The sequence below is a fragment of the Chelonoidis abingdonii genome, chromosome 1, assembly GCF_003597395.2.
Source record: "Chelonoidis abingdonii isolate Lonesome George chromosome 1, CheloAbing_2.0, whole genome shotgun sequence".
In the NCBI taxonomy this organism is placed as follows: domain Eukaryota; kingdom Metazoa; phylum Chordata; order Testudines; family Testudinidae; genus Chelonoidis; species Chelonoidis abingdonii.
The window spans coordinates 45,582,786-45,609,981 of NC_133769.1; the positions used below are offsets into that span (position 1 = coordinate 45,582,786).

General features: G+C 43.4%; 1 protein-coding gene across 8 annotated transcripts in view; it reads left to right on the top strand.

Annotated features, from left to right (window-relative positions):
* CADPS2 (calcium dependent secretion activator 2) overlaps positions 1-27,196 on the top strand; it is a 591,461-nt gene that overhangs the window by 490,117 nt on the left and 74,148 nt on the right. For 5 of the 8 annotated variants that reach the window (XM_075065313.1, XM_075065326.1, XM_075065319.1 and 2 more), the window contains exons 19-20: positions 25,180-25,321; positions 25,440-25,559. In XM_075065313.1, the coding sequence (XP_074921414.1) occupies positions 25,180-25,321; positions 25,440-25,559 (262 nt within the window). The remainder of the gene's footprint in view (positions 1-25,179; positions 25,322-25,439; positions 25,560-27,196) is intronic. The other 3 variants (XM_075065337.1, XM_075065339.1, XM_075065343.1) reach the window with 1 other exon arrangement.

Genomic DNA, 27,196 nt, shown 5'->3' on the forward strand with positions numbered 1-27,196 from the left:
GACCTGCCGGCCCACCGAGTGTTGCTAGGGTAAAAGTTTCTCCAACGAACGTGCACGCGGCGCGCACACACCTAACTGGAATGGATATGAGCAACACATCTCGAAGAACAACAGTTACAAAGGTGAGTAACCGTCTTTTTTGTATATTTGACTGGACAGAGCATTCTGTTGTTGTCTGGCAGATAGTTCCATATTGTGGGATTTTCTTTTTAAAACATGACAGAAATTCCATTTTTTTTAAAAATAATAAAGATACAGTTCATAATAAAATTAGGATTTCCTGTGGCGTGAGCTCTGCTTGTAGTGTTTCATAACATGTTTAATACTATATTTTCTGCCAGACCATTGCCGGACTTCAGGTATTTTCTCAGCTCTTACCCGTTGTTTTATATTTAATGCTAACACTGTAGAAAAGAAAGTAGTACTGATCCTTCAAATTTGTTAGTCGTCATAATTATAATGCCTAGTGTAAATGTAGCACTTTTCATCCATAGAGCTCAAAGCACCTTATAAAAGAGGTAAAGCTGTTCTGAATAAACCTTACAACCCCAGTGGGCAATATGACCACAGCCAACTTTAAAAAGGCTTACACTGAGGGCTTGCTTCCTGATGTTTGTTGTCATAATAGCTGTTGTTGGTTAAAGGAGTAATGCTAGAACATTCTTATTAGACCATATGGAGGGACGAAAAAAGCTTTCACTCATGCCTCAGGCTGCATGCCCTTAAAAAAAAAAATGCATTGACAATGCACAACTGTCTGTTGTGTGATTGTGAGTGGAATGTACACTGGCATATGTACACTGTAAGAAAGGAAGCATAGATTTACATAGAAAATGTTATTGATGTGAACATGCTAGTATAGTTGAGGTTGTGTCAGCATTTCTACTGCAAGCCCATGTTTCGTGCAGGGCTGTCATTCATCACAAAATACTTGGGCTGTGCAGGAACTTGGCATGTAACATCTCCATGCCTGAGACAAACCAGTTCAATCATTTTTAAGTCAGGTGGATTTTTTTTAATAGTGGCATTATGAATAAAGAATGCCTTTAAACCTAACTTTATGCACTGCCTACATATGATTGAACACAACTTGAAGTGGTCTCAGGTTAAAAAAACAACACCTCAACTGTCCTAAATCAGTTCCTATGCCAACTACATATTTACAGGATATATCATGTCAAACTGAGTAATTTATTTGAAAAAAAAAAATCAGTCACATGCAGTTATATATTATAACACAGTTGTTGGGTTTTGCTTTGGCAGTTAACATCTTCCATTGATCTCAAACTGCTTCCTATATAGGCATCATAAAAGGATGGATTAAAGACCTTCAAGTCTTCCCAGTGTGCATCAGTGCTTCTGGTATTTGCTTGGGTTTTTTCATTTGTAGTGAATTTTTAGTGCCCTACAAGCTCTGCTTTTGCCCTAGAGCTCTACCTAAGTGTTAACCTTAGAAGACTTGCTAATTCTCCAGTGTTTAACCCCAGTGAAAGCTGTCTATTGCTGAAGGTTTGTGGGGATCAGCTATTCGGTACTCTGCCACGGAGTGACTGCTTTTATCCTCTGAAAAATGGGGCTAGGATAGGATTTCTATTTGAAGGAACAAGTTCTACCTCAGCTTCCTGTCACAAGAATTTTAACCCTTTGGGGTATCTTCCACCATACCCAATTTACCTTCACTGGTAGGAGCCAATACAGCAGGTGGTCACTGCTTTCAAAAGTCATGTCAGGTATGGTTGGGAAGAGTAGGACCAGTGGAGCTGGCAGGATGGGGGAGACGGACAAATAGTGTGTCTCTCTCTGATGTTTCTGTGAGTAAGAAGGAGAGGCAGCTCTTCCCACGTGTAACAGAGGAAGGGAGCAAGGGATGGTCTATGATGGGATGTTAGATGGGGTGGGATCTGAGTTACTGCAGAGAATTATTTCCTGAGTGCTGGCTGGTGAGTCTTGCCCACATGCTCAGGGCTTAGCTGATCGCCATATTTGGGGTCGGGAAGGAATTTTCCTCCAGGGGCAGCTTGGCAGAGGCCCTGCGCGGTTATTTATATATGCAAAAGAATGAAGTTATGGGTCGATTGCTGTTCCGTGGATTCTCTGCAAGTCTGAGGTCTTCGAATCACATGTGACAGACTTCAAATAACTCAGACATAGGTTGGCGGTTCTGTTCTACTGAAGTGGATGACGAGGTAGGATTCTGTGTGCCTGCTTTGTGCAGTGGACGATCGAACTGAGATGAATCTATTGTCCCCTTCTGACCCTAAGTCTATGATTCTATGGAGCTTTAGTGCGGTGGAAGTCGTCATTTGAGAGGGGAGCAGAGAATGAAGGTAAGACTGGTCTTTGTTGTATTCTTTTACTCCTAGTAAAATTACAAAAAAGTATATGCTAGTCTTTCAGAGAGGGAATGTATGTGACCATCTTAGGTGGTAAATCCATAAAAAAAAACTTGTGAAATTGTTGGGCGACATCAGTTCGTTCACCAGTTGTTATTGTTACCATTAATATGGCTCTTGCAGGTAAGGAAGTATAACAGACAAATAGAAGGGAGATAAGTATAGGTTAAATACAAGTATAGAAAAATTATGTAAAATCAAGAAGAAAATAAGAATCGCGAAACAACTAGATTGGCATGAAAATGTAAACGAAATTTTTGGTATTAGATAACATGACAATGAAGTATTGCTCAGCTATGGTAGCAATGATTAGCGATCTGACAAGCTGTTTGTTGGCACTAATATTACAAATCTAAAAATGAACAAATTGACATCTGCACAGTGACATGTGGTGAGGAGATAAATCAGATTTGTGATTCACTGACCAGCACATGCCTCACTGAGAAGTGATTCTCCGATGAAAAAGTCATTATTGTTGTTAGTGTCATTTCTCTCTCTGACAGTTGTGTGATGTTGAAGTGCTTGTTTCAGGCAAGTGTGTACCATAATTTGAAGCCGTACCTGTGTGTGATAGATTTATAATACAACTGGCACTCCATGGGCTTGGATTTTAAAGTCTTTCTGACTTGGATTTTAAAGTCATTAGGCCATTTAGAGTTCTTTCGCCAGAAAATTCCCATTCATTGAATCTATCCTGAGTATAAGGATTCAGGTATTTTGGTCCGACTATGGTATTAGGTTAATAAAAATTAATATGTACCATAACTTTCTTTAATTCAGAGCTGCACTTTTGGGTCACTAAATTTGATGGTGATCATTGATTAAATAGTTCTGTAGGAATTTCAGGCAAAAGAGTTACTTGGTACCCAGCTCGTCCCTGTTAGTCTGAATCTGTAAAAGCAGCAGAGAATCCTGTGGCACCTATAGACTACAGATTTTGCATGGGAGCTTTCATGGGGTGAATACCCACTTCGGTCAGATGCATGTAGTGGAAATTTCCAGGGGCAGGTTATATATGCTAGCAAGCAAGCTAGAGATAACGAGGTTAGTTCAATCAGGAGGATGAGGCCCTGTTCTAGCAGTGAGGTGTGAAAACCAAGGGAGAAACTGGTTTTGTAGTTGGCACAGCCATTACAGTCTTTGTTCAACCCTAAGTGATGGTGTCAATTTGCAGATGAATTGAAGCTCAGCAGTTTCTCTTTGAAGTCTGGTCCTGAAGTTTTTTTGCTGCAGGATGGCCACATAGTCTGCTACAGTGTGGCCAGGAGGTTGAAGTGCTCTCCTACAGGTTTTGTTGATCCATTCCTAATATCTGATTTGTGTCCGTTTATCCTTTCCGTAGAGACTGTCCAGTTTGGCCGATGTTACTAGCAGAGGGCATTGCTGGCGTATGATGGCGTATATTACATTGGTGGAGCGTGCAGGGGTGAATGACTGGTGATGGTGTGCTGATCTGGTTAGGTCCTGTGATGGTGGCCGGTGTAGATATGTGGGCAGAGTTGGCATCGGGGTTGTTGCATGGATTGGTTCCTGAGCTAGAGCTACTATGGCCGTGTGTAGTTGCTGGTGAGGATACGTTTCAGTTGGCAGTTGTCTGTGGGCAAGGATTGGCCTGCCACCCAAGGCCTGTGAAAGTGTGATCATTGTCCAGGATGGGTTGTAGATCCCTATGATGCATTGGAGGGTTTTAGCTGGGGGCGTAATGTGATGCCGTGGGAGTCCTGTTGTTCTTTCTTGTGTTTGTCGTGCAAGTAGGCGGCGTCTGGGTACACGTCTGGCTCTGTTGATCTGTTTCCTTATTTCCTCATGTGGGTATTGTAGTTTTGAGACTGCTTGGTGGAGATTTTGTAGGTGTTGGTCTCTGTCTGAGGGGTTACTCCTGCTGTCTGAGTGAGCATTTTAGATGCACAAGAATTCTTGAGTGAGCATTTTGTTTTGGTTAATCTTTTAAATATGAATTTAACTGTGGTCTCATTAGCACAGGATCAGAGAATTTTTAAAGTTTCTTTGTCCTTAAAATATATTTAGGTCAAATTTGAAGCCTGTTTCCACTTATACGTCTGCAGAAATCATGGTTACATCCCTTTGCATATGCAGACCGGTTCCTATGTGAATGAGAAGATATACTTGCAGATTTTACCAGTGCATGAATAACAGCCATTTAAAGGTTTGAAAAAATAACATTCTACATAGAAAATGACTACAAATGCAATATAAGCTATCTTCTTTCAAGTTTACTGGACCATTTTCAACAGCCACACATAGAATACTGATCCCTAAGTTCATTTTCTTGTCGAACCCTATCATAGGTGCTGGGGGTAGTGCCACACTCCCTGGCTTGAAGTGGTTTCCATTATATGCAGGATTTACAGTTTAGTTCAATGGCTCTCAGCACTCCCACTATAAAAATTGTTCCAGCGCCCCTGAACCCTACTTATTTTTAATACTGCTAATTAAAAATACAATTATAATATTCAATTATCATCAGTTTACAATAACATGAAATAAGAAAGCATATATGCCAGCAGGGCCAGATGATGCCTTCTTAGAGAATCCATTGCAGTGGCAGGATAATTTTTAGACTATCTGCAAAAATGGGACAATCTTGGTCTGTGGGAGACAGGTTGACATTAAGTTACATCATTCTTCCTTTCAGTTCTGCAGAAGCCCTTTCTTTGTGCACATGTGCTGGGGTATGGGTGTGTGCGTGGGGCGTGTGTGCATTCTGTTTGTGAAACTCGTGCAATTTTCCTGCCCCTTTTCTTCAGAGGATAGCTTAACTCCACTGACTTTAGAGTTACTCCTGATTTACACTGTTGTAAGTGAGATCACAATCAGCCCCTTATAATTCTTAGCCTGAATGAGCAATGTAGTCTGTTGCCCTTGTACTGGAGATGAACCCCTATTCTAGTGCTGCAGTATAGTTTACACTGCAATAGCTAATGCTATTTGAAACCGGTCTTGTGATCACTGCTTATATTTTACTGTATTTAGAATAGTCAAGAAGGATAAGGTAAAAGTAGCTTTTATCTTTCAGTATTTCTTGGATCTTCCTTAGGATTTTTCTGCTCCCAGAATCAGCTTTCGAATAGTACATATGAAGTATTTCCGTTTTGTCTTTTTTACTCTGGTATGTGTCATTTCTGTGGTGGCGAGCTATGTGAATGTAGGATGGTTTCATGCACACAGAATGTGGGATGGGTGAATTGTCTAGGGAAAGGAGAATGGCTTGAAGATAAATGCTAAGATTACTCTTTCCTTGGACAAAGTTTCCTTATCTTAAGCTCTTTTGACAAATCCCTTTAACTCTCTTTGAATGAGTCCTATTTACTTAAAGTGGAAATGGTAACTTAAAATCAGCATGTGATTTTTGGCTGTGTATTGCCAGATCTGTTGTGCAAAGAGGCAGCACGCCAGAATTTTATTACGGATTATCTTCCAAACCAATCTAGCACTGTTGCTTAGTTGGATGACGATATTCGTTTTAAATTAGGTCAGTCTATTTGGTCATGCTGGAACTCTCAACAGCTTTTGATACAACAAGCCATGGATTGTTAGTTTGGCAAATGAGAGACATTGCTGGTGTGGCTGTAGCTGCCCTCTACTGGTTCCACTCATGCCTATAATACAGGAGCAAGTCAGTACTTGACGGTCAACTGCACTACTCACTGAGGGATTTGCAGTGTGGCATTCCTATAAGGCACTCTCTTGCCTTCCATCTTGTTTAATGTACAGGGGGATACCTTTTGGCAAGCTCATTTCTAACTAGTATGCTGATGATCCTCAGCGGTATACCTCTTGTCCCATGGCCCTGCAAGTCTATTCTCTGCCCTGGAGGAATGCTTGAATGAATTCTCCAGGCGGATACATCAGAGCTGCCATGTCATCAACCCTGGGAAAATAAAAGGCTTGCTGCTGGGTTAACAGTATGAGAAAGCTCACTCCTCTTTCATGTCCCCACTTGTAGAAAGATTTGTTTGGAGGTAGAGTCAAGTTAAGAATCTTGGCATCACTTTACACAATTTCTTTTCCCCACAAAGCCTAGCATCAGCTTGATATGAAAATGGGTTTTTTCAGTTCCACAATTTGTACTTACTGTGCCCTTTCTAATCCCATTCCAGCTTCACAATAGCCTCACAACACATGTCCTCCTGCTCATGAGGCTTGATTATTTAATTCCCTCTGAGCAGGACATGCAGCAGGGCATCTCTACAGCTTGTTCAGAAAGCAGTAGCATGCTTGCTCACCCATTCAAGCAATTGTGATTATATTATGCCAGCCTTGCATTGACTGCCTATAAAGTAGCATGTTGATTTAAAACTGGCACTGTTGTTTTTTAAAGCTCTAAACAGTATTGGGCTTATCTTGCTCAAGATCTCCTTCTTGAAAATTATTCTGGTAGATATTCTGAACCACCCACCTTTTATATCTCAGGCCAGTGATCAATTTTTTGTTGTTGGGGTAATCCTTGGGCTTCATACATGCTATCTGTATGTATTTGTGTAGTGTGGTGGTTACCCACTCCTGCCCTGCAGGGTTTGAAACAGCCCAGGAGGGGGCTGGGGCTGGGGAAGGGAGCAAAGCCGTGGCTGATTGGGGAAAGTTGCTTCCGCTGGGGCTGTGCCTCAAACAGACTAACCGGGCCTTATAAGAAGGCCAGGGTAGCCAGAAGCTCAGGACTGAGTCTCTGCTTGTAGAGGGAGACAAGGGCCTGGCTGCTAAGGAGCTGAGCAGGGCTGGGGGAAGGCTAGAGGAGCTGGGGAGCTCTGGCCTAGGAAAGCCCTGGGCTGTGGGCCTAGCTGAGGGCCTAAGACCAGTACCAGGACTGCAGAGGGGCAGCCCAGCTGTAGAGAGAGGCAGCAGGTCCAACCCAACCTTGCCTGTGATGATTGGGGGTTCCCCTGGGTGGAGAGACCCAGAATGTGGGGATACTGTCAGTGGGGCAGCAACCCAGAGAAAGGGGCACCAGGGTCCTGGGAGGGACACAGGGGCCAGCAGTAAGGCAGTTCACCAGCCTGCAGGGGGCGGTCCAGGATGCTGGAAGAGCTAATTTCCTGAGACTGCCAGCAGGAGGTGCTGCAGGGGTGAGTCCACTCGCTTACAATTAGGCACCCTTGGGTTAGTATATAATCCCTTTCTTCTGTATTGTTGTGGATCACAGTTATGCTGATTTTAAAAATATACAAAACCGAAAAATCTTACAGTCTGCTTTTAAGTGATTCTAAAATGGGTATCAAATTTGATGCCAAATACAAAAAAAATTATGCTGAAGATAAGTAGTTAAAATTACTAGCACTTCTAAAAATAATACTTTGCACAGCTTAGCAAGGAGAGGAATGCAAGGTGGTTAATTGTATCTGTCCTTTTTAAAGAAAATAATTCTTGTCTTCTGATTGTTACCTTTGAAACAACAAATTGTGTCCAGACACTCGGCAGCAGTGACACCCCCTGATGCTGCTGGCAGCAATGGGAGAGGGGTGGCATATCCTCTTGTGCAGCAGCCCCCACCTGTCCCAGATGTACTTCACCAAAGGATTTCCCAAGAGAGGTATTCCTTTGAGAAGGCCCCAACATTCTCCAGGAAAGAGAGAGCAATGGTGATAGTTTTAGCAGTAATAATAATGCCTGTTTGCTTTATAGTGCTTTTCATCAGTAGATCTCACAGTGCCTCATAATCCCCTGTGAGGTAGAGCAGTGCTCTGTATCCCCATTTTACAGAAAAGGAACTGAAGCATAGAGTAAGCCTAGTCTACACTACAAAGTTATGCTGACGTAAGCCACCTTGCGTCAACCTAGTTGTGCAGGTGTCTACACTTAAAATTGGTCTCCCACCAATGTAAGTGCCCTGTTATGGCAACATATTAACATCACTTCCCCGAACAGCATTGAGCCATAGTCGATGTATTGAGATTGACACATGCCAATGTAGACACTGCCTTACCTGTGTCGATCCTAACAGTCCTCCAGCAGCTGTCCCACAATGCCTGAGGTTGGTCACGATTGTGAACTCCACCGTGCAGGGGTCATGGAGATGAGAAGCCTTCCCCCATCCCCTTTAAGACTCCAAGATTTTTTGAAATGCCTTTTCCTGATTGCCCAGCTTGGCGAGCACACCTAGCAGCTCTCCATTGCTGTGTGCAACTGCCTAGCTGACCATCCTGGCTACACATTCCAGACGCACTCTGGCCTGGAATAGACCGGCAGACCAGTCATGGAAATGTGGACGTCAATGAGCCGATTGCATGGGGGATGCAGGACAAGGACAACAATGGGGATCAGCAGCAATTCTGCCTGAAAGCAAAGGAACTGTGGCAGGCATACCAGAAGGCCAGGGAGGCCAACAGTCACCTGGTGCTGACCTGCAGACCTGCCACTTTTACAAAGAGCTGCCGCCATACTTGGCGGAGACGCCAGCAGCACCCCACAGACCATGATGGATACTTCAAAGGAACCCGAGACTCAAATCTCCTCATCCTGAAGCCAGGGAAAGAGGAGGAGGTGGAGGATGGGGAACATGTGACTGGGGTACAGCTATGCCACACTGTTTGAGACTCTGCCACAGTCCAATGAGTCCTGGCAATCAAGCACTGGCAAGTCCGCTGTGGGGGAAGGCACTTCGGGTAAGTGTGTAAATGTATTTCTCGTACAAAGAGGTACTGATGGTGCCCCAACTTAGCAAGGCACAGCTACTGACTTAATTAATTTACTCATTCTAGAGAGGTAGCGGTACAACAAAGAGACAGGTAGAGTTATCTGCTTTTTATTCCCAGGAAGAGTTGGGGTGGCCGTGCTGAGCATTTTGTTTATGCAGTTTGTACCTTGAATCTTCCTGAGAGATCTCAATGAAATTTTCATGGAGGCACTCTGCAATCCTCTCCCGAAGATTTCTAGGGATGGCAACCTTATTGCTTCCTCCATGGTAGGACGCTTCCCCATGCTAGTCTGCAGTAACTTCAGCTGGCACCATTGCAATAAACAGGCTAGGGGCACATGAACCCAGGTAGCTACAGGACACCAGCAGCCACTGTGCTCTCCATGATATCAGCTAAAATCACTACCATCTGTGGAAAATGGTGCCAATATTTAGTGCCATTGCCAAATACACATAGTTTCATGCAATTGAGCAATTCCCTCCTCATTTCACTCACCCCTGGTGGGCCAAAGTCCACATGGTTGGTGCTGTGAGGGGTGCCATGCACAAGCACTCCAAAGCAGAAGTGCCAATAAGCATGTCTTCTTTAGGATGGGCAAGGGAAGGGAGTTCTGAATCTTAACTTTTGCTTTTTATCGTGACTATACTGACAATGATACTTCTGTCTGTTTTAGCTGTAGCTGCTGTGATTGTATCCTTGAAGGGTTCCCCCTCCACACTCGTGGACTGCCTGCTCCAGATGAAATGTTCAGCAAGATCCTGCAAACCAGTGCTGCAATGGAACATGAGCAGAGGACCTGGAGGGTGAATATTTCAGACTGTATTGAGAAGGAAAGAGCAGACAGGAGAAAGGCACAGGAATCCCAGCAGAAGGAAAGGGAGATACATCAAGAATAATGAGGCTTCTCCAGCAACAAACACAGATGCTTCAGACTCTTGCAGACCTACAGATTGGCAATCCGGGCTCACCACCTTTTACAGTCCATGGAGAAGTCCATTATAGCACCTCCCTGCACCCACTCCCTCGGTGTTCCCCATGGCATCGGGGGCCTCATACTGACAATTACCACTCCACACTGGGGGACAGTAAGGACAACCATAGCTTCACATATACTGACCTGCGAGAGCCATGGTTGCTATACATGTAGCCAAAATGGACAAGAATGTTCTTTCCCCTTTAGTTCTCTGTTACATCTGGACTAGCAGAGAAAGAGATACAGACACATTTAAGCACAGCAAGTTGCCACAGAAACTTTTTATTGTTCTTGTAGCAAAACTGAAACTAACATGAAAGTGAGGCATTGCACTGAGGTAGGAGAAGTGTACAAACATATAAAGGAACAGAACAATCAGATTCCTTCACCTTAATTTAAAAAACTTCCTAAATATATATACATTATCATTTACACAGTTGACGTGAAACACTATATAACCTAACTAAAAGTTGTGGGTGGACTGTTGCCGACTCTCAAGTTGCACAGGATTATTCTGCCCTGGAATAGCAACTCACTAACTGAACAATTTATAAAATCATCACACAACTAGTTTTCACACTCTCTTGGGATAATGTGTGATGGCAATGTGTCCTGAACAAAAGGAACCCTCAGTAGTATGGAATCAACTGAATCTGGCATCAAAGTTTCTCCCAACAAGTCATTGAAATTAGGAGTTGTAACAGAAGGAGGCTCAATCAGAGGCCTGGTCTACATTACGCGTTTAAATCGATTTAAAGAGCGTTAAATCGATTTAACGCTGTACCCGTCCACACTACAATGCCCTTTATATTGATATAAACGGCTCTTTAAATCGATTTCTGTACTCCACCCTGACGAGAGGAGTAGCGCTAAATTCGATATTAACATGTCGGATACGTTTAGTGACGGAAATCGACGTATTGCCCCCGTAATTCCCACAGTTGCCCATACCGGGCTCTACAGGCAATCTACTCAGATCGCTAGCGGCAGGTAAACAGGAAGAAGGCCTCCGGCAACTTTTGAAATTACATTTTCCTGTTGCTCAGCGGACTCTGATTCAGCACGTGCGATGCCAGTCATAATCCAAAAAGAGCTCAGCATACCGTACAGTACTAATCGATCTAGAGACATTCGGTTTATAGACTCGTACCGGAACACAAATTCCAAAGCAGAAAAAAATTCTTCCAGGATACACAGCCTCGTACAACGGTAACAGGAAGCAGAGACTCAAAGAACCTCATTTGGAAGGTACACTCCGCATCCACAGTTGTCCACAAGCCTTGAAAAGTTATCATTCTTCTAGCCCCAATTGTCTTGTAGTCAAAACACAGCCCGCTGTCAGAATTCTCCTCATCCCACCACCACCACCACGGAAAGAAAAGGATTATTTCTGAACTGTCTTTCAATTGTCACCCCTATGTAGAATGGCTGCTGGGTAGACGCGAGTGCTGCAGCAGTGTGGAAGAGCAGTTATTCCGTCTCCTCCCTTCCCGCGGGTGGAGACGGTTGTACAAGAGGACGATTACGTCGCGCCATTTCAGCCGGTGTGAGTGCTGTCCGTGACTGGCCGCAGTGGAGGCTTGGCCGGGGGAGGCCGGGGGAAAAAGGGGCAATGACCTCCCAGTGACTCCAGGCAGAGGTGACAGGAATGCTGGTACCGTCCATGCAGTAGCAACTTGGGGGCTGAGCGCATTCAGCCCCCTCCCGGGCCGGGGGTTAAAGAAAAGAGCTGGACTGCCTTGGACGGGTGCATTAGTCCCCGGGAGGGCTGGCCGCCCTCAGGGGATGTCTTCACGAACAAGCGCGTCGTTATGCCTTGCATGGTCTTGAGAAACTGCATGACACAAATGAGGTTGGGGGACACGGCCAAGGGAGCAGGAAGTGGGGGAGGAGGGGAAGCAACAGGGGGGGGGGGGTGCAGGGCACCCCCGTGGAAGACGGAACAGAACATTCGGTTGCTCCGGTTACAGTGGCCTCGAAGACACTGCCCTGTTATTGCTAGCAGGACTTGACACTAAGTGGGTAGAAAACCAGAAGGGAGGGAGGGGACGTGTCAGTCAAGTGAGGTCATGGCCCAAGGTTGCGGTGTGCGTTGCGCCCCCGGCAGAGGCAGCCAGGGGCACGCAGGAGAAGCAGCGGACAGTCCAGAGGGGAGAGATTAACCGGCATCGCATTGCCAGGGTCTTGCCGGCAGGAGACGGTTACAGAATGACCGTTAACCCACGCGCTACATGTTGCAAAAGCAAGTGAATGCGGCTTGTAGCGCTGGGAGTATTTCGCCTGCTCGCTTCGTGGCATTCCAGGTACAGCAGTACGGTGCCGGAAAAAAAAAAGCTGAACGGGCGCCAGGGGGCCATTGCTAGTTGGGGGCTGGCCAGGGCAATCCAGGGAAAAACGGCGCGAAAAGGATGGGTCAGCGGAGGTTGCCCGAGGAAGGAATGACGGACGACAGGAACCGCAGAACGACGCGACAAAGTAAGTGAATGTTCAACCCAGAAGCCAAGGGGCGGAGACTGCGGGAACATTGGGATACTTGCTTACGGAAGAGCTTACCCATCAAGGCAACGTCTTGCGAAAGCGACGGTGTAGCCGCGGACCATGAACGCACAACGCCGAATTACTGTGCCTAGTGTGGCCGCATGAAATCGAATTTATAATATCAGTTTTATAAAACCGATTTTAGCTAATTCGATACTATCCCGTAGTGTAGACGTGGCCAGAGGAACAGAAACTCCTACTGGAACATCCCTGGACTCCGGTACTAGTCGAGGCTACAAATGGTCTATATGTCGTTTCCATAAAATACCATTAGTCAGTTTTACCACATGCATTTTGCATGGTCTCCAGTTTACCCATTTCACTCCACAACTGTAGTTTCAAGTCCACACCAAGTCTCCTACTTGAAAAAAATGATGACAAGTCTCATGTAGTTGATCGATTTTCATAGATTGGGATTTGGCTACATGTGAAGCAATTTCAGGATGTAGCAGGTCCCAACAAGTACACAAAGATCACTTCAAGAAAAGAGTTGCAGGTGACTGTTGGATAGTAGCATGTGATGTGTTCCCATAGACAAGGAAGAAATTGTCCACTTTCTGCTGACAATTCAAAATAGACTTATTAGCTCTTAAGGTGTATTAAGTGTCTGTATAACGTGTCTGTTTGTAGCAGGGTGGTAAGGAGCTGAAGGTACATGCTGAATTCCATTTGAAGCTAGGAACCTCTGAAATTCTTTAGAAAAGAATTAAAGTCCATTGTCACTCACCAACTGTAATGATAAACCAGATTGACTAAACAAGGTACAAAGATGTCCAAGGATCTTAGCAGCTGTATTAGAAGTCTTTCTGAAAACTTCTGGCCATTTTGAATGAGCGTCAACTACAATGAAAATCAGATAACCTTCTAAAGGTCTGGCAAAGGAATATGTATCCAAGGAGTCTGAGGCCATGACGAAGAGTATAGATGAACTGAGCAAGGATCGTGCTGAATTTAGTGACATTAGTATACCTTGCCTGCCTGCCAATATCTTTGTCGATCTCCAGCTACCAGGCATGACTCTAGGCTCTGGCCTTCATCAGAACAATGCCAAAATTACTTTCATGAAGAGCTACCAAGATCTGAGATTGAAATGATTGTGGAACAGTCACTTGCATTCCCCATAAAATATAACTATGATTTCCAGATAATTCACATTGATGTGAACCAAACTGTGTAAACTGGATTCTTATGATCCAGCACTATACTGTGTAGCACCATTCCTTTCACAAGAGAAGACACATCATCCTTCATCATTTCTTTGTTGATTTCTGTGCTAGTGATGGATAACTATCCATCAAATGGAGAAAGAACACTTTATCTGAAGTTTCTTTAGGCTGACTGGATCTTAGGCATGACAACCCATCAGCATTTCTGTGCTGAGTCCCTTTATGGAATTGAATAATATAAGAATGACCTGAAAGTATGTTATAATTATAAGAAGCACATGGAATCTTTTCAGGGGAAAAGGCAATATACCACGTTTACTGAAAATACAACTGTCCTAAACAGATTGTTAAGGGTTAATGTCTCTTCTACCTGTAAAGGGTTACAAGCAGGGAACTGGAACAGCTGACCAGAAGACCAATCAGGAGACAAGATACTTTCAAACCTGGGTGGAGGGAAGCTTTCGTGTGTGTTTTTTGTCCATTGTGTGTGTTCTTCTCTCAGGGGTGGGGTCTGAGAGAGACTAGACGTTACTCCAGGCTCTCTAAGTTTCTGTTCAAATAGTAAGTAAAAACAGGAGGTTTAGGCTTTTTGATTGTTTTACTCTATTTGCACATGTGGATCTGGCTGGTTAACTTTTATCTGTGTAGTTGCTGGGAATATTTTGATTTGTATTGGTACTGGGGGGAAAGTTTCTTTCTGGTGTCTGTAGCTATAGGACCCTGTAATATTTACATCTTGAAGTTACAGAGATAATTCTTTACTTTTTCCTTTCTTTTATTAAAAGATTTCTTTTAGAGAACCTGATTGATTTTTTTCTCTGGTTAAGGCTGAGGAACGAAGGGAGGGGGATCTCTTTGTGTTAGATATACGGAGCGTGAATCTGTACTGCCTCAGGGGAAGGGGGAGGAAAAAACCTACTCAGTGTGTTTCATGGAGTTTGAAGCACAGGATCTTCTAGGGGAACCCAGGGAGGAGAAGCCTAGGAGTGGCACTAGTGAGGGAAAGAGTTTACTCTCCCTGTGTTAAGATCCAGGGGATCTGGGTCTTGGGGGTCCCCAGGGAAGGTTTTGGGGAGGCCAGAGTTTATCAGACACTCAGAGTTTTGATTGGTGGCAGCATATCAGATCTAAGCTGGTAATTAAGCTTAGAGGAATTCATGCAGGTACCCAAATTTTGGACGCTAAGGTTCAGATTTGGGAATTATACCTTATGACAACAACAATTAGCATATGCATTCAATTACACACACACACTGTCCCACTAGTCAATATAATTGATCCAGACTCTGGACTGGTAACTATCTAGTGGCCAGCTAGGTTGATCAGGGTAGGTAGGAACTGGGTTCTGTCAGTCACAACACGATGCTCCAGGGAAGTCTTGGCAGGACTAACCCAAAGTTTCATGGCAAGGCACCCTGTTTATATAGTGATTTTCCTTCATTGGGACCAATGAGTTTTGCACCGTCATACTGTAATCGTTGTTTGATGAGTGCTTGGTTTTTTAAATTGTCCTTTTTATTTTTTATTTTGTTTTTTTATTAAGTATTTCAGGGAGTTATTTCATGCTGGTTTTGATTACAGCTATCTTGTCCCCATTAATAGGTGCCTGTTTTATTTTTTAAGGCATCAATCTGCCTTCCTCTGACATTTCAATTGGGGTGTGTTGCAGCCTCCTGATGCCCTTGTGTCTGTCTTTGGTTCCTCCGTAGAACATCTTGTTTGGTAATGGCCTTCACACTTATTTCCGAACACACACATTCCGTGTTCACACACAAAACAAAACTAATTTACACAAAACATTTTAAAGAGGAACATCAAGTTGCAATGCAAAAGAAAAACAATCATTGCATTCTTTTACTTATTTTAAAATGCTAAACCTACAACAAAGTGGTGACCCTAAAGGTCTGTTACTGCCTTAAAATCAGCCCAGACACAGATTCTGGCTGAGGCATCTCTACCAATGGCACATTAGGCCATTCCTTTCTACTATTCAAAAAGGGTGGCTAACAAAATATGGTCGAATCATACATTAATACATTCAATACATGCTACATTATTATTATTTTTTTATTCTAAATTATACAAAATGCAAACATAAAATCCTACTGCTGTAAGTAGCCATGTCATTGTTGCATATGAGTAGCAGCTCATGATGGAATTCCATTTTTGGTCCAAAAATTGAAAGTAATGATGACGAGCCGTCAGCAAGGTAAAATGTCTGTCATGTAGATATGAAACTTTTGAATTCTGAAGGTAATGCTTAGAGCTTCCCACTCTGCACATAGTTCTACTCAAGAGTAGCGACTATTTGTGATGCAAAGGCAATTGATTTCTCCGTGCTATGAAAAAAAATGTGGGAAAGAACTGCTGCCACATATCATGAAGCATAACATGCCAATTGTAGTGGTAGCAAAGCATCAAACTGCATAAGAACCTTGGCTGATGTCAACAGTTCCTTTTCCTCCTTAAATGCACAATCACACTTTTCAGTCCATTTTCATTTTTTCTTTGTTTGTAACGGTTCATGTAAAGATGTCAAGACTGTTGCCAGATTAGGCAGGAATATACGAAAGTAGTTAAGCAGTTCTAAGAATGAACCAACTGTGACACATTCTCTGGCAGTGGCGCTTCAAGAATGACCTTCTCTTTCTCTGGCAATTTCATTAAGCCTGTGGTGTCAGTCACATGTCCAAGGTATTCAACTGAAGGTTTGAAAAATTCCTATTTGTCTTGAGGTACTTCCAGTCATGATCTTTCAAATATTGCAAAACAGCATCCACATTTTGAAGATGATTCTCTTGATCCTTTTCTGTAATATGGATGTCATCCAAGTAGCACTGAACTCCATTCAGTGCCATCACAATCTCATCCATGGCTTTCTGAAACAGGACCAGTGCCAATGTGATACTGAAAAGGTAACCCGTTATAACAAAATAAGCCTTTTTTGCATGTTGATTGTGAGATATTTACAAGATGCTGGATCAAGCTCCATTTGTGAGTATGTATTGAGCCAATCCAATTTATTGAAACAAATAAACCTTCAGTATGAGATAGTGGGATACTGGTCTGCACATAAAATTAGATTCAGCATCACTTTGAAAGCTCCACAGATTTGGACTGAGGCTTCCTTCTTGATCACTAATGTGAATGTAGCCCACTCCCTATGTGAAACCAGTGATAAGACTGCAATGTTCACTAAACAATCCAAATCAACTTCTACCAGAGACTTTAGAGTGTAAGACAGAACTCTGGGCCTGCAATATTTTGGCTGGCTGTCAGACTTAACAGTGAGCGTCACTGACAAGTTGCTAATCTGTCCAAGTTCTTTCCCAGTATTTTTGAAAGCTTTCAAGGTGATTTCTTGATCACTTTGATCGTGGTCCAATTCTCCTTGAGCTTCTAAAGACAAGGTTTGCCAAATAATTGTGGATACTTTTGTTCAGTCACATACAAGAGCAATACAACTGATTGTTCATCTAGTTGAACTTCCACCTGGAGCATCCCTTTTGGCACCTACTTTTTTCTGGTATAAGTAGAGCCCTTTACGGATACAAAATTTATATCCACATCCGATCCGCAAAAATATTCTGAGAATATCCACAGATTTTGAGGGCTCTAGGTATAAGTCTTCAAAAGTGTGGAGGTTTCTTCCAGGGGAGCTTGTGATAATGTCTGGTGATAGGTAGATGCAGACATCAGTGAAACAGCAGCTCCGATATCAAGCTCCATTCTTGTAGGAACTCCTTCAATCAACAATGTAACCCATATGCCATCTCTCACTCCAGCTTCTGATAACATCTGTGGTGTTAGGTCTTGGTCAGTGTCACTACAGCTTTTGTCTTTTTCCACGTTATGAATTCTCGACTTCCATCCTTTTCTGAGGTTCAGTCTTCACAGGTGTTTTCTTAGATGTATGGTTACTTTATGTTGCTGGTCATTGAACTGTTTGGCAGGTCACAGCAATAAGGCCTTTCTTCTGGCACTGTCTCCAAATGACCTGGTCTGCCCAGTAATCCTTCTCAGCAAGTAATTTGTGCACAGTGGCCACATGGAAATTCCTTACATTCCCATGGTCCTCTATCTCGCCATCTCATAAAATGAACTCAGTTCACGCTAAATGTTTCTCTGCAGTTTCCTTTACAACTGCTACTTCATGTGATGCAGTATACAAGTCCCACGCTGGGGAGTAAGGGTTAAGGAGCAGTTCTGGACCCAGAAAGCCATGCCTGGTCATTCCTGTTGCACATGCTTACAATGGGTGCTGAGCTCAAATAGGAGCAGCAGCTCAGTCTAGGCAGACAAAGTAGGAAAGCAGTTATGTGGTGCAGGGTCCTGATGAGAAGCTGCTGGGGCCCCAGATGGCTGGGATCAGACCCTACCACCAAGCCACCAAAGGCCTTTCAACAGCAGAGTACAGCAATGATGAGCCCCAGTCAAGAGAGAAATATTCTTCAGACCGTAACCAAAGAGGACTCCCAAGGGATCTCAGATGCAAACCAGTGGCACCAACAGAGGAACTGAAGCTGGAGTAGGAAGTGGCCCACGGAGCAGGCATAGGTACACCCACTTCCTAGGTCGCATATTTGAATTATTGTTTCACTGGGCCCTGGGTTAGAACCCAGTGGAGCAGGGAGAGTCCAAGTTCCCATGCCCCCAGATATTGATTCTCTGGGCAATACAGACACTGACTCCAGCTGCTAAGTGATGTGGCTATTGACTCTTGCCACTGAGTGACTCCAGCCTCTAGGCGTCGTGGCTATTGACTCCAGCCATTAGGCAATGGGGCTCTTGACTCTCACCTGTGGGTGACGCGGCTATTGACTCTCGCCACTGGGTGACACAACTGATGACTCTTGCCACTGGGCAATACAGGGTGACATGGCTGTGGACTCTTGCCACTGGGTGATACAGCACTGACTGTAGCTTCTAGGCAATGTAGCTATTGACTCTCACCACTTGGTGACACAGCTAACGATTCTTGCCATGTGGCAATCCGGCCATGGTCCCCAGCTGCTAGGCTATGTGGTTCTTGACTCTTGCCACTGGGCAATGCGACCATTGACTCATGCCACTGGACAATGCAGCTCAGAGTATCACGACTAGGTGGTACTGCCAAGCAGAGACACCAGCCCTCCCAACACGTCAACAGTCTTCTTGAATGTACAATCAGTAACTTCTTCTGGATCTTGATATTGCATAATCCAGAGACAAATTGGTCATGCAGGACATCACTTAATATTTGTCCAAATTGACAGTGCTCTGACAACTTCCTTAGAGCAGCAACAAACTGCTCCTGGCTCTCCACTTCCCTGATGGAACCAATATCGTTCTGTTATCATTAATGGGGTAGGAGATAAATGTTCCTCTGCTGGTGCAGTACTGGTGCAGTAATTGTGATGTACATGGCGGTTCCAGGTACAGTCAGAGAGAAACACAGCAGTCCATATGCCCTTGGGCCCATCACTGTCAGCAAGGTTGAAACTCGTTGTCCATCTAAATGGTGTTGTGGGTTCAAGGTATACCTCCCATGATTCGTGGTTTTTGTCAAAATCAGCAAAATTGCCCATCAGAGTTGCCACTTCTCTGCTGTCCTGTTGGACTTCACACCTCCTGGACTACTACTCTGCCACAGAAAAACTGTTTTTTTTAGTGCAGAAAAACAAACGAATAATCTGCCTCTTCTGGCTGTGTGCAGACTGCAGAATTTTCCTGTGGCTGTGTTTGGCCTCCCTCTGCTGGCTATACATCATCAGTGCAGGCTAAGTTGTTTGCCTGCTGGCATGTGATCAGCCAATAGGGCTGCTTACTTCCCTCTCAGTGCTTGGGTAGCAGTAGCTACAGGTAGCAATCTATTCCTTTGTTCTGTCTTTACTGTGAGCTCCCCCTCTCTGTCTGGCTGGTTCATGCTGTCGCAGCAGCAAAAGCAGCCATTTGTCACCTTGTGCCTCTAGGTGAACTCTCCCCCTCTTTTTATAATATTCTTTGCTTAAAAGCAACAAAGAGTCCTGTGGCACCATACAGACTAACAGATGTATTGGAGAATAAGCTTTTGTGGGTGAATACCCACTTCATCAGACACTTACTTTTTCTTCTTGGCCAGGCACAGGCAGCACAGGACACTTGTAGGACAGAAATCCTTCACCACCAAACCTTATATCTGGTCCCAGCTGAGAAGGAGATGCAGACACAGAGGAGCTCCACATCTCACTGCCATTGAAACTATTGTTCTGGCAGCAAAAGTGAAACTAACACTTGCACTGGGGAGTGGGGAGTGCTCAAACATTTAAAGGGACAGGACATCACATTCTGTTGCTAATTTATTAAGTTTTTAATGTATTTGCTTGTAAGTAGCACCAATTTTTTAACACTGATTTTGTTACTCAATAAAATTCTATTCTGTGGGAAATAGTTCATCTTGATTAGTTCACAACATATGCTACAGACTGCTTTGCGGTACTGAATGCACCCACTTACGTGTTATTGTACAGTGTGACCTAACTCATTCAGTAATAAATACAGTGTAATAATCATAACTGTACAGTAAGACCCACAAAATTAAGAGGTGCATTGACAGTTTTGTATTCATAAATGGGCACCAAGCACCACACAATTCCTAACAGGCCTCAGAACTGCAGGCCAGGTAGAGCACAGTGCACTACAACACATTGCAATGGCACACTTTTAAAATGCTCTCAGGGCCTCCCTCAGCCATATAGCTCCACACTGAGCTCTTTTAATAGCCTTTGCATTTGGGTGTTCAAACGCAGCAGAAAGCTGCTCCACCTCTGCCTTTCACCACAGCAGCAACTTTTCCCACTTTGCCTCACAGATATTATGCAGGACACAGCACTAGAGCCCTCCACGGATATGTGCAGCCACTGATGCAGTTCTTTGTTTCTCATCTTTGCAAATTGGATGCGGATCCAATTGTTTTTTCTGCGCAGGGCTTTAGAGCAATGGTACTCAGCGGAGGGATGCAGTTTCAGGGGGACTGCCCACAAGGCTGAAGCCAAGAGCCCTGGCGCCCCCTGTGGGGCTAAAGCCCAGAGTCTCAAGCCCCAGTGCCCCCACTGAGAGGGAGTACCAGGGCTCTGGGCTTTAGCTCCATAGGGGACTCGGGGCTTGGGGTTTCTGCCCTCTGGGGCCACAGTCCTCCTGAAACAGGCTCGCAGCCCCTTATAGGGCCACAGATGCCCAGTTGAGGACTGCTGCTCTAGAGGGTGCTTGTCTGGGTGCAAATGCAGATACATATAAAAGGTGGAGTGCAGATCGCAGGTTGGATACAATTTTAATTACTGTGGATGCAGATTGGATGCTGATCCAAATTTTTGTATCAGCACAAGACTCAACACATCAGGCTGCTATAACCATTGGGATATTTTTCCTAGAGATCCAGTCTCGTGAGTAAACAATACCATCATCTCTTCAGTCTTCTGAAAGTACATTCAACTGTCATTCTGCACCTGCTGAGCCAATAGCTGAATCTCTCATTGTTGCCAAGCTGATCAGTGGACAGCTTTATGCGCTTCAACATTGCCTATGGTGATCCACCAGTTGGAAAAGAAAGTCCTTGCTTGCAGCTTTCTGAGCAGTCCTATATTCTTAAAGATATGGCTTTCTTAACCAGTCAACACTAGTGTTGTTGAAGTGTCTCCAATGATCTCCAGTGTTTGCATAGTAACCCTTTCTGTTAATATACTCTTGGTCGAGGTGGATTGGTGTCAAAATAGTAATCTGCATGCTGTCTATCACTCCATTGCAGTTCAGGAACCTCACTGCTACAGATTCATCCACTATGTCTTGAATACTTCTGAGTCACAATTAATGGCCCTGCAAACTTGAATGACAACTCACCAGTAACAATCCGGCGTTGGAAGTTTCCACAACGCAATCACCACTCGCTTCTCTGCTGTCAGTGCAGCTTTCATCTGGTGTCCCTGCACTGAGGCCCAGAAGTTGTGTGCCACCATTTGCTGCTGCTCTGTGAATGCCACCAAAAACCTGGAATTGGTTCTTACTATGTCCCACAACAATCTGTCTTCAAAGAAATTATCATAGAATATCAGGGTTGGAAGGGACCTCAGGAGATCATCTAGTCCAACCCCCTGCTCAAAGCAGGACCAATCCCCAACTAAATCATCCCAGCCAGGGCTTTGTCAAGCCTGACATTAAAAACCTTTAAGGAAGGAGATTCCACCACCTCCTTAGGTAACCCAATCCAGTGCTTCACCACACACCTAGTGAAAAAGTTTTTCCTAATATCCAACCTAAAACTCCCCAACTGCAACTTGAGACCATTACTCCTTGTTCTGTCATTTGTTACCACTGAAAACAGTGTAGATCCATCCTCTTTGGAACCCCCTTTCAGATAGTTGAAAGCAGCTATCAAGTCCCCCCTCATTCTTCTCTTCTGCAGACTGAACAATCCCAGTTCCCTCAGCCTCTCTTCATAAGTCATGTGCTCCAGCCCCCTAATCATTTTTGTTGCCCTCTGCTGGACTCTTTCCAATTTTTCCACATCCTCCTCGTAGTGTGGGGTCCAAAACTGGACACATTACTCCAGATGAGGTCTCACCAAAGTCGAATAGAAGGGAACGATCATGTCCCTCGATCTGCTGGCAGTGCCCCTACTTATACAGCCCAAAATGCTGTTAGCCTTATTGGCAGCAAGGGCGCACCGTTGACTCATATCCACTGCAACCCCTAGGTCCACTTCTGCAGAACTGCTTCCTAACCATTTGGTCCCTAGTCTGTAGCAGTGCATGGGATTCTTCCATCCTAAGTGCAGGACTCTGCACTTGTCCTTGTTGACCCTCATCCACAGAGCCAGTTATCTCATCACAGAAGGCAATTAGGTTAGTCAGACATGACTTGCCCTTGGTGAATCCATGCTGACTGTTCCTGATCAGTTTCCTCTCGTCTAAGTGCTTCAGAATTGATTCCTTGAGGACCTGCTCCAGGGACTGAGGTGAGGCTGACTGGCCTGGGGTTCCTCTGATCCTCCTCCTTCTCCTTTTTAAAGACGGGCACTACATTATCCTTTTTCCAGTCATCCTGGCCCTCCCTTGATCACCATTAGTTTTCAAAGATAATGGCCAATGGCTCTGCAATCACATCTGCCAATTCCTCTAGCACCTTCAGATGCAGCGCATCCTGCCCCATGGACTTGTGCTCGTCTAGCTTTTCTAAATAGTCCTGAACCACTTCTTTCTCCACAGAGATCTGGTCACCTCCTCCCCATGCTGTGCCACCCAATCCAGTAGTCTGGGAGATGACCCTGTTTGTGAGGACAAAGGCAAAAAAAAGCATTGAGTACATTAGCTTTTTCCACATCATCTGTCACTTGGTTGTCTCCCTCATTCAATAAGGTGCCCGTACTTTCCTTGACTTTCTTCTTGTTGCTAACATACCTGAAGAAACCCTTCTTGTTACTCTTAACGTCTCTTGCTAGCTGCAACTCCAAGTGTGATTTGGGCTTCTTGATTTCACTCCTGCATGCCTGAGCAATATTTTTATACTCCTTGGTCATTTGTCCAATCTTCCACTTCTTGAAAGCTTCTTCTTTGTGTTTAAGATCAGCAAGGATTTCACTGTTAAGCCAAGCTGGTCACCTGCCATATTTACTGTTCTTTCTACACATCAGGATGGTTTGTTCCTGCAACCTCAATAAGGATTCTTTAAAGTACAACCATGTTCCCCACTGATGCAGTTTTTCCTGTAGCTGTGCAAACACCAGATGACTGCATCCTGTGCTTGCAACACTCAAGACAATAGTGCAGATCTATGCAGGTTCCATGCATTTGTCAGAGTCATACAACTCCAGCCCAACTTCAAAGCACTGTCTCCAGAGCTATATTTAGGGTACTAACATGAGCCCTGGGAGGCTGGCACCTGTGGGCTTCAAAGTGCTATGTAGACATACCCTGCTAGGTCAGTAGTTCCAGACTGGCCCTGACCTTGCAAAGCCTTAAGCATGTATTTAACTTTCAGCACACACTCACATACATAAAGTTCAGCATATGTGTAAGTCTTGCAGGATCAGGGCCTCAGTGAGCTGCTTTATGGGGTTTGGAGATAGACAATAGGGTGTTGGGAGCAGGATCAGTGGATACCATGGTGAGCAATGGACATCACATTCACAGGTTCAGACCATAATTGATCATGGCTTTTTGCCTTCTTGCCCCCTGCAGGAACTCACCCCTCTCTCCCTGGGCAGTACAGAGCAAGGGATCATACTTCTGGGTCCCCTACTCTGGGACAGAGGAAAGCATAAATAGATGATGGGGACCCAAACCTAGAGGGAGTTGTGGGGGTTGTTTCTATATATTATGTACATTTAATTATATTGGTAATATACACATTTTTAAAAGGAACTAAAAACCATAACTAGTGGGATGGTTGGGGATAGTCTGTATGGGAAGGGGATGATCTATATGGAAAAGCAAACAAACTCAAATAAAACAATATAAGAATAATAGAGAGCCAAAGCACACCGCCTTGGATATTAAGGGAGCACAGGAGAGAGTTGTTTGGATAAGGATTTTTTTTTAAATTCAGAATCTCCTAGTGGAGCACATTGTTAGCCTGTGTCTCACTAGTCTTCAGCATATTAATCACCACACTCATTCTCTCTCCCACTACTTGCTATTGTTTGTCACACTCATTGCTTCTCGTCTTGAATTGTATTGAAAGCTCCTTATAGCAGGTATCGTGTGTACCTACGTGTAGGCATAGAGCCTGGCAAGATTTTACACCAATCTTGATTGCAGCCTTTGGGCTTTAATGTAATATAAATAAAAAATAATAATGGAATATTATTTCATTATTACTAGTGTTTATACTTCTTTTGTTTGTTATCTTTGCATCCAAGTTTTTTATCAAGGCAATATAATTACTAAGTCCCGATTCAGGAAATCGCTTAAGCACTATCTTAAATCCATCCCTATTCAGCAAAACACATAAGTATGTGCCTAAGTTTCATGATAGTGAAAGTTGAACACATTCTTAAGTGCACTGCTGAATTGAGGCCTAATTCTGTATGGGCATAGTGCATTCAGTTACTTATCATTTATAATACAAGACTATGATCTGTGAATGTGCAAACATACTATTTTCCAAGTCAGTCACACTATGTAGAAGAAACTAACTGATACAAAGCAAGAATGACTAGAATGGCTAAATTCAGCCTTGGGATAAACAGTCACTACTATGTTGACTTCCTCGTGTAAATAATAGTTACTTACCGAGAAATAAAACTAGTCTAAACTTAAGAAAAACCCTTAGGAATTTTTCTGACATGGTATTTATTACAAAGGTTTGGCCATGCTATCATTGCTCTTAAAACTACACACACACACACACACACAGAGAGAACATTTTAGGAGATTTCTTTTGCTATAGCTAATGAAATTGGATCACAGCCTGTTGAGTAATTGTTTTTGTTTTTGTTTTTAAAGTACTTTTGTGCGATGGAAAGTTTCACAAGCACTTGCAAGAGATTTTTGTTCCTTTGGTCGTCCGCTATGTTGATCTCATGGAGTCATCTATTGCCCAGTCCATTCATAGAGGTCTTGAACAAGAGTCCTGGCAGCCTGTCAAGTAAGTGTTTATAGAAGGTCTAACCTGCCTATATCTTTATACCCAATCTGCTTTACTCCTCTATTGTCCTGTAAGTTCTATTTTTTATTGTATTCCTACATTGTTTATTTCTTCACAGGAGCATCTCCAACAGTCTTCCCAATGTAGCTCTTCCGAAAGTTCCAAGTTTGCCTCTTAATCTTCCACAGATACCTAGCTTTTCTGCACCAACCTGGATGGCTTCTTTATATGATTCCACGTGTGTATTCTTCACTAATCTTCTGACTGTATGTCAGCTCTGCATGGCCTTGCTAGTGTCCTGTATAGTTATATTTGGATTGCATGGTGTTTAGGATTGCATAGTTGGAAACAATAATTTCTCAGTTGTGAGCCAAGCATGGAATGTCAGTGCATTGTGCGTTCTTTAGTGCATAAAAATGCAGCAGAGTGTTATAGTTAATGTCTCACTTAAAATCAACTAGGCAAAGGTTTGTTGTGGTACAGTTAACAGTCTAAATGCCGTAATTGCTCTTCTTATTCAGTTAGTAAGCAAGGGACAAAAAATTAAAATAATTGTTCTTACACCATGTTTTCATAAACTACAGTAGCTGTTCATGTTTTCGCATGAATATGACTAATTCATTGCATGTGCAGAATGGTTCAGAAAACAATTTCAACAATTGTTTGCAAGATTTCTGTTAGATTTAAATTCTTAATCTTAGAGGGAAACTGTAAAGATTAGTAGGCCCAAAATTTGACCTACATTAGTTTCTTTTTGTGTTGTTGTTTTTTCACCACGCTTCTGTTTTTTAAATTGAGCCAGTAAGCTCATGCTGAGTTAAGCAATCCCCCAATAACATACAGAAGTTCTGTGTGTCTACCTGTTTATGGATGTGCATACACAGTTGAGGAAAATAGTTTTGGGTAAAGAGGGTTTAATAGAAGCAACAACAGAAAATATCTTTAAATTTTGAAAACTAATCTTGACAATGTCCTTTAAAGCAGAAGATAATTTAATGTTTTGAAAAACAAGCTTTTTTTTTCTACAAGCAAATGCCGAAATGCGTTATCACACATGAAGTTCTGTGTTTGTGCTAAGAATTACGTAGCCAAGTGTATTGAGTGATGTGTCTTCAGACTTTTAGCATTTGTTCATTAGCAGTATTGGGATTTGTTTTTTCTGGCTCCCCTAAGCAATTGTCAACCTTTTTCCTCCTCATCCTTAGTCTTTTACGCCCTTTGTTTTGTCTATAACACTACAAGTTTGCACCTGCCTACTTTTGCCTTTATAAATCATTATTCCAGCTTAGAATCACAACTCAGTAGCGTTTTGCCCTTCAGAAAAAGCTCTCTTCCTACCTGCTTATTCCTAACCTTTGAAGGTTACTGTCTTAAACAGTGTCCTCCACACGTTACACTTCGTTGAGACTTAATGTTCTTAACTATGGTCTTCTAACAATCTGCACTTACAGCACTTCCGTAAAAATGGCTTTTAATTTACATCTTACATACATGGACACTAGTTGGAGGTTTTTACATACAGATGTTTTTCCCATGGAAAAATATATAGTAGGCTCCCCAAATTACAGATATTAAGGACAGGTGGTATTATATGCAGGGCTGGTAGCACTGACTATTAGTAGGGTTGCCGGACACTTCCTATTATAAGATACTGTCTTTAGTTGCTTATAACTTTGCCAACTTTAACTGATTGGGTTGAAATTTTCCATGCTGGTTGTCTGTATCAGGCTAAATTTCTTCAGAAAATTTCAGACAAAAGGATTCAGCCATTCTGAGAATAGGGGAAGGGGCTGATACGTTGTTTTGCCCATGTTAAAAAAAATCCTGATGATCTTTTCTTTGAGCAGTTCTAGCACCTTCAGACTTTAAAGCAGG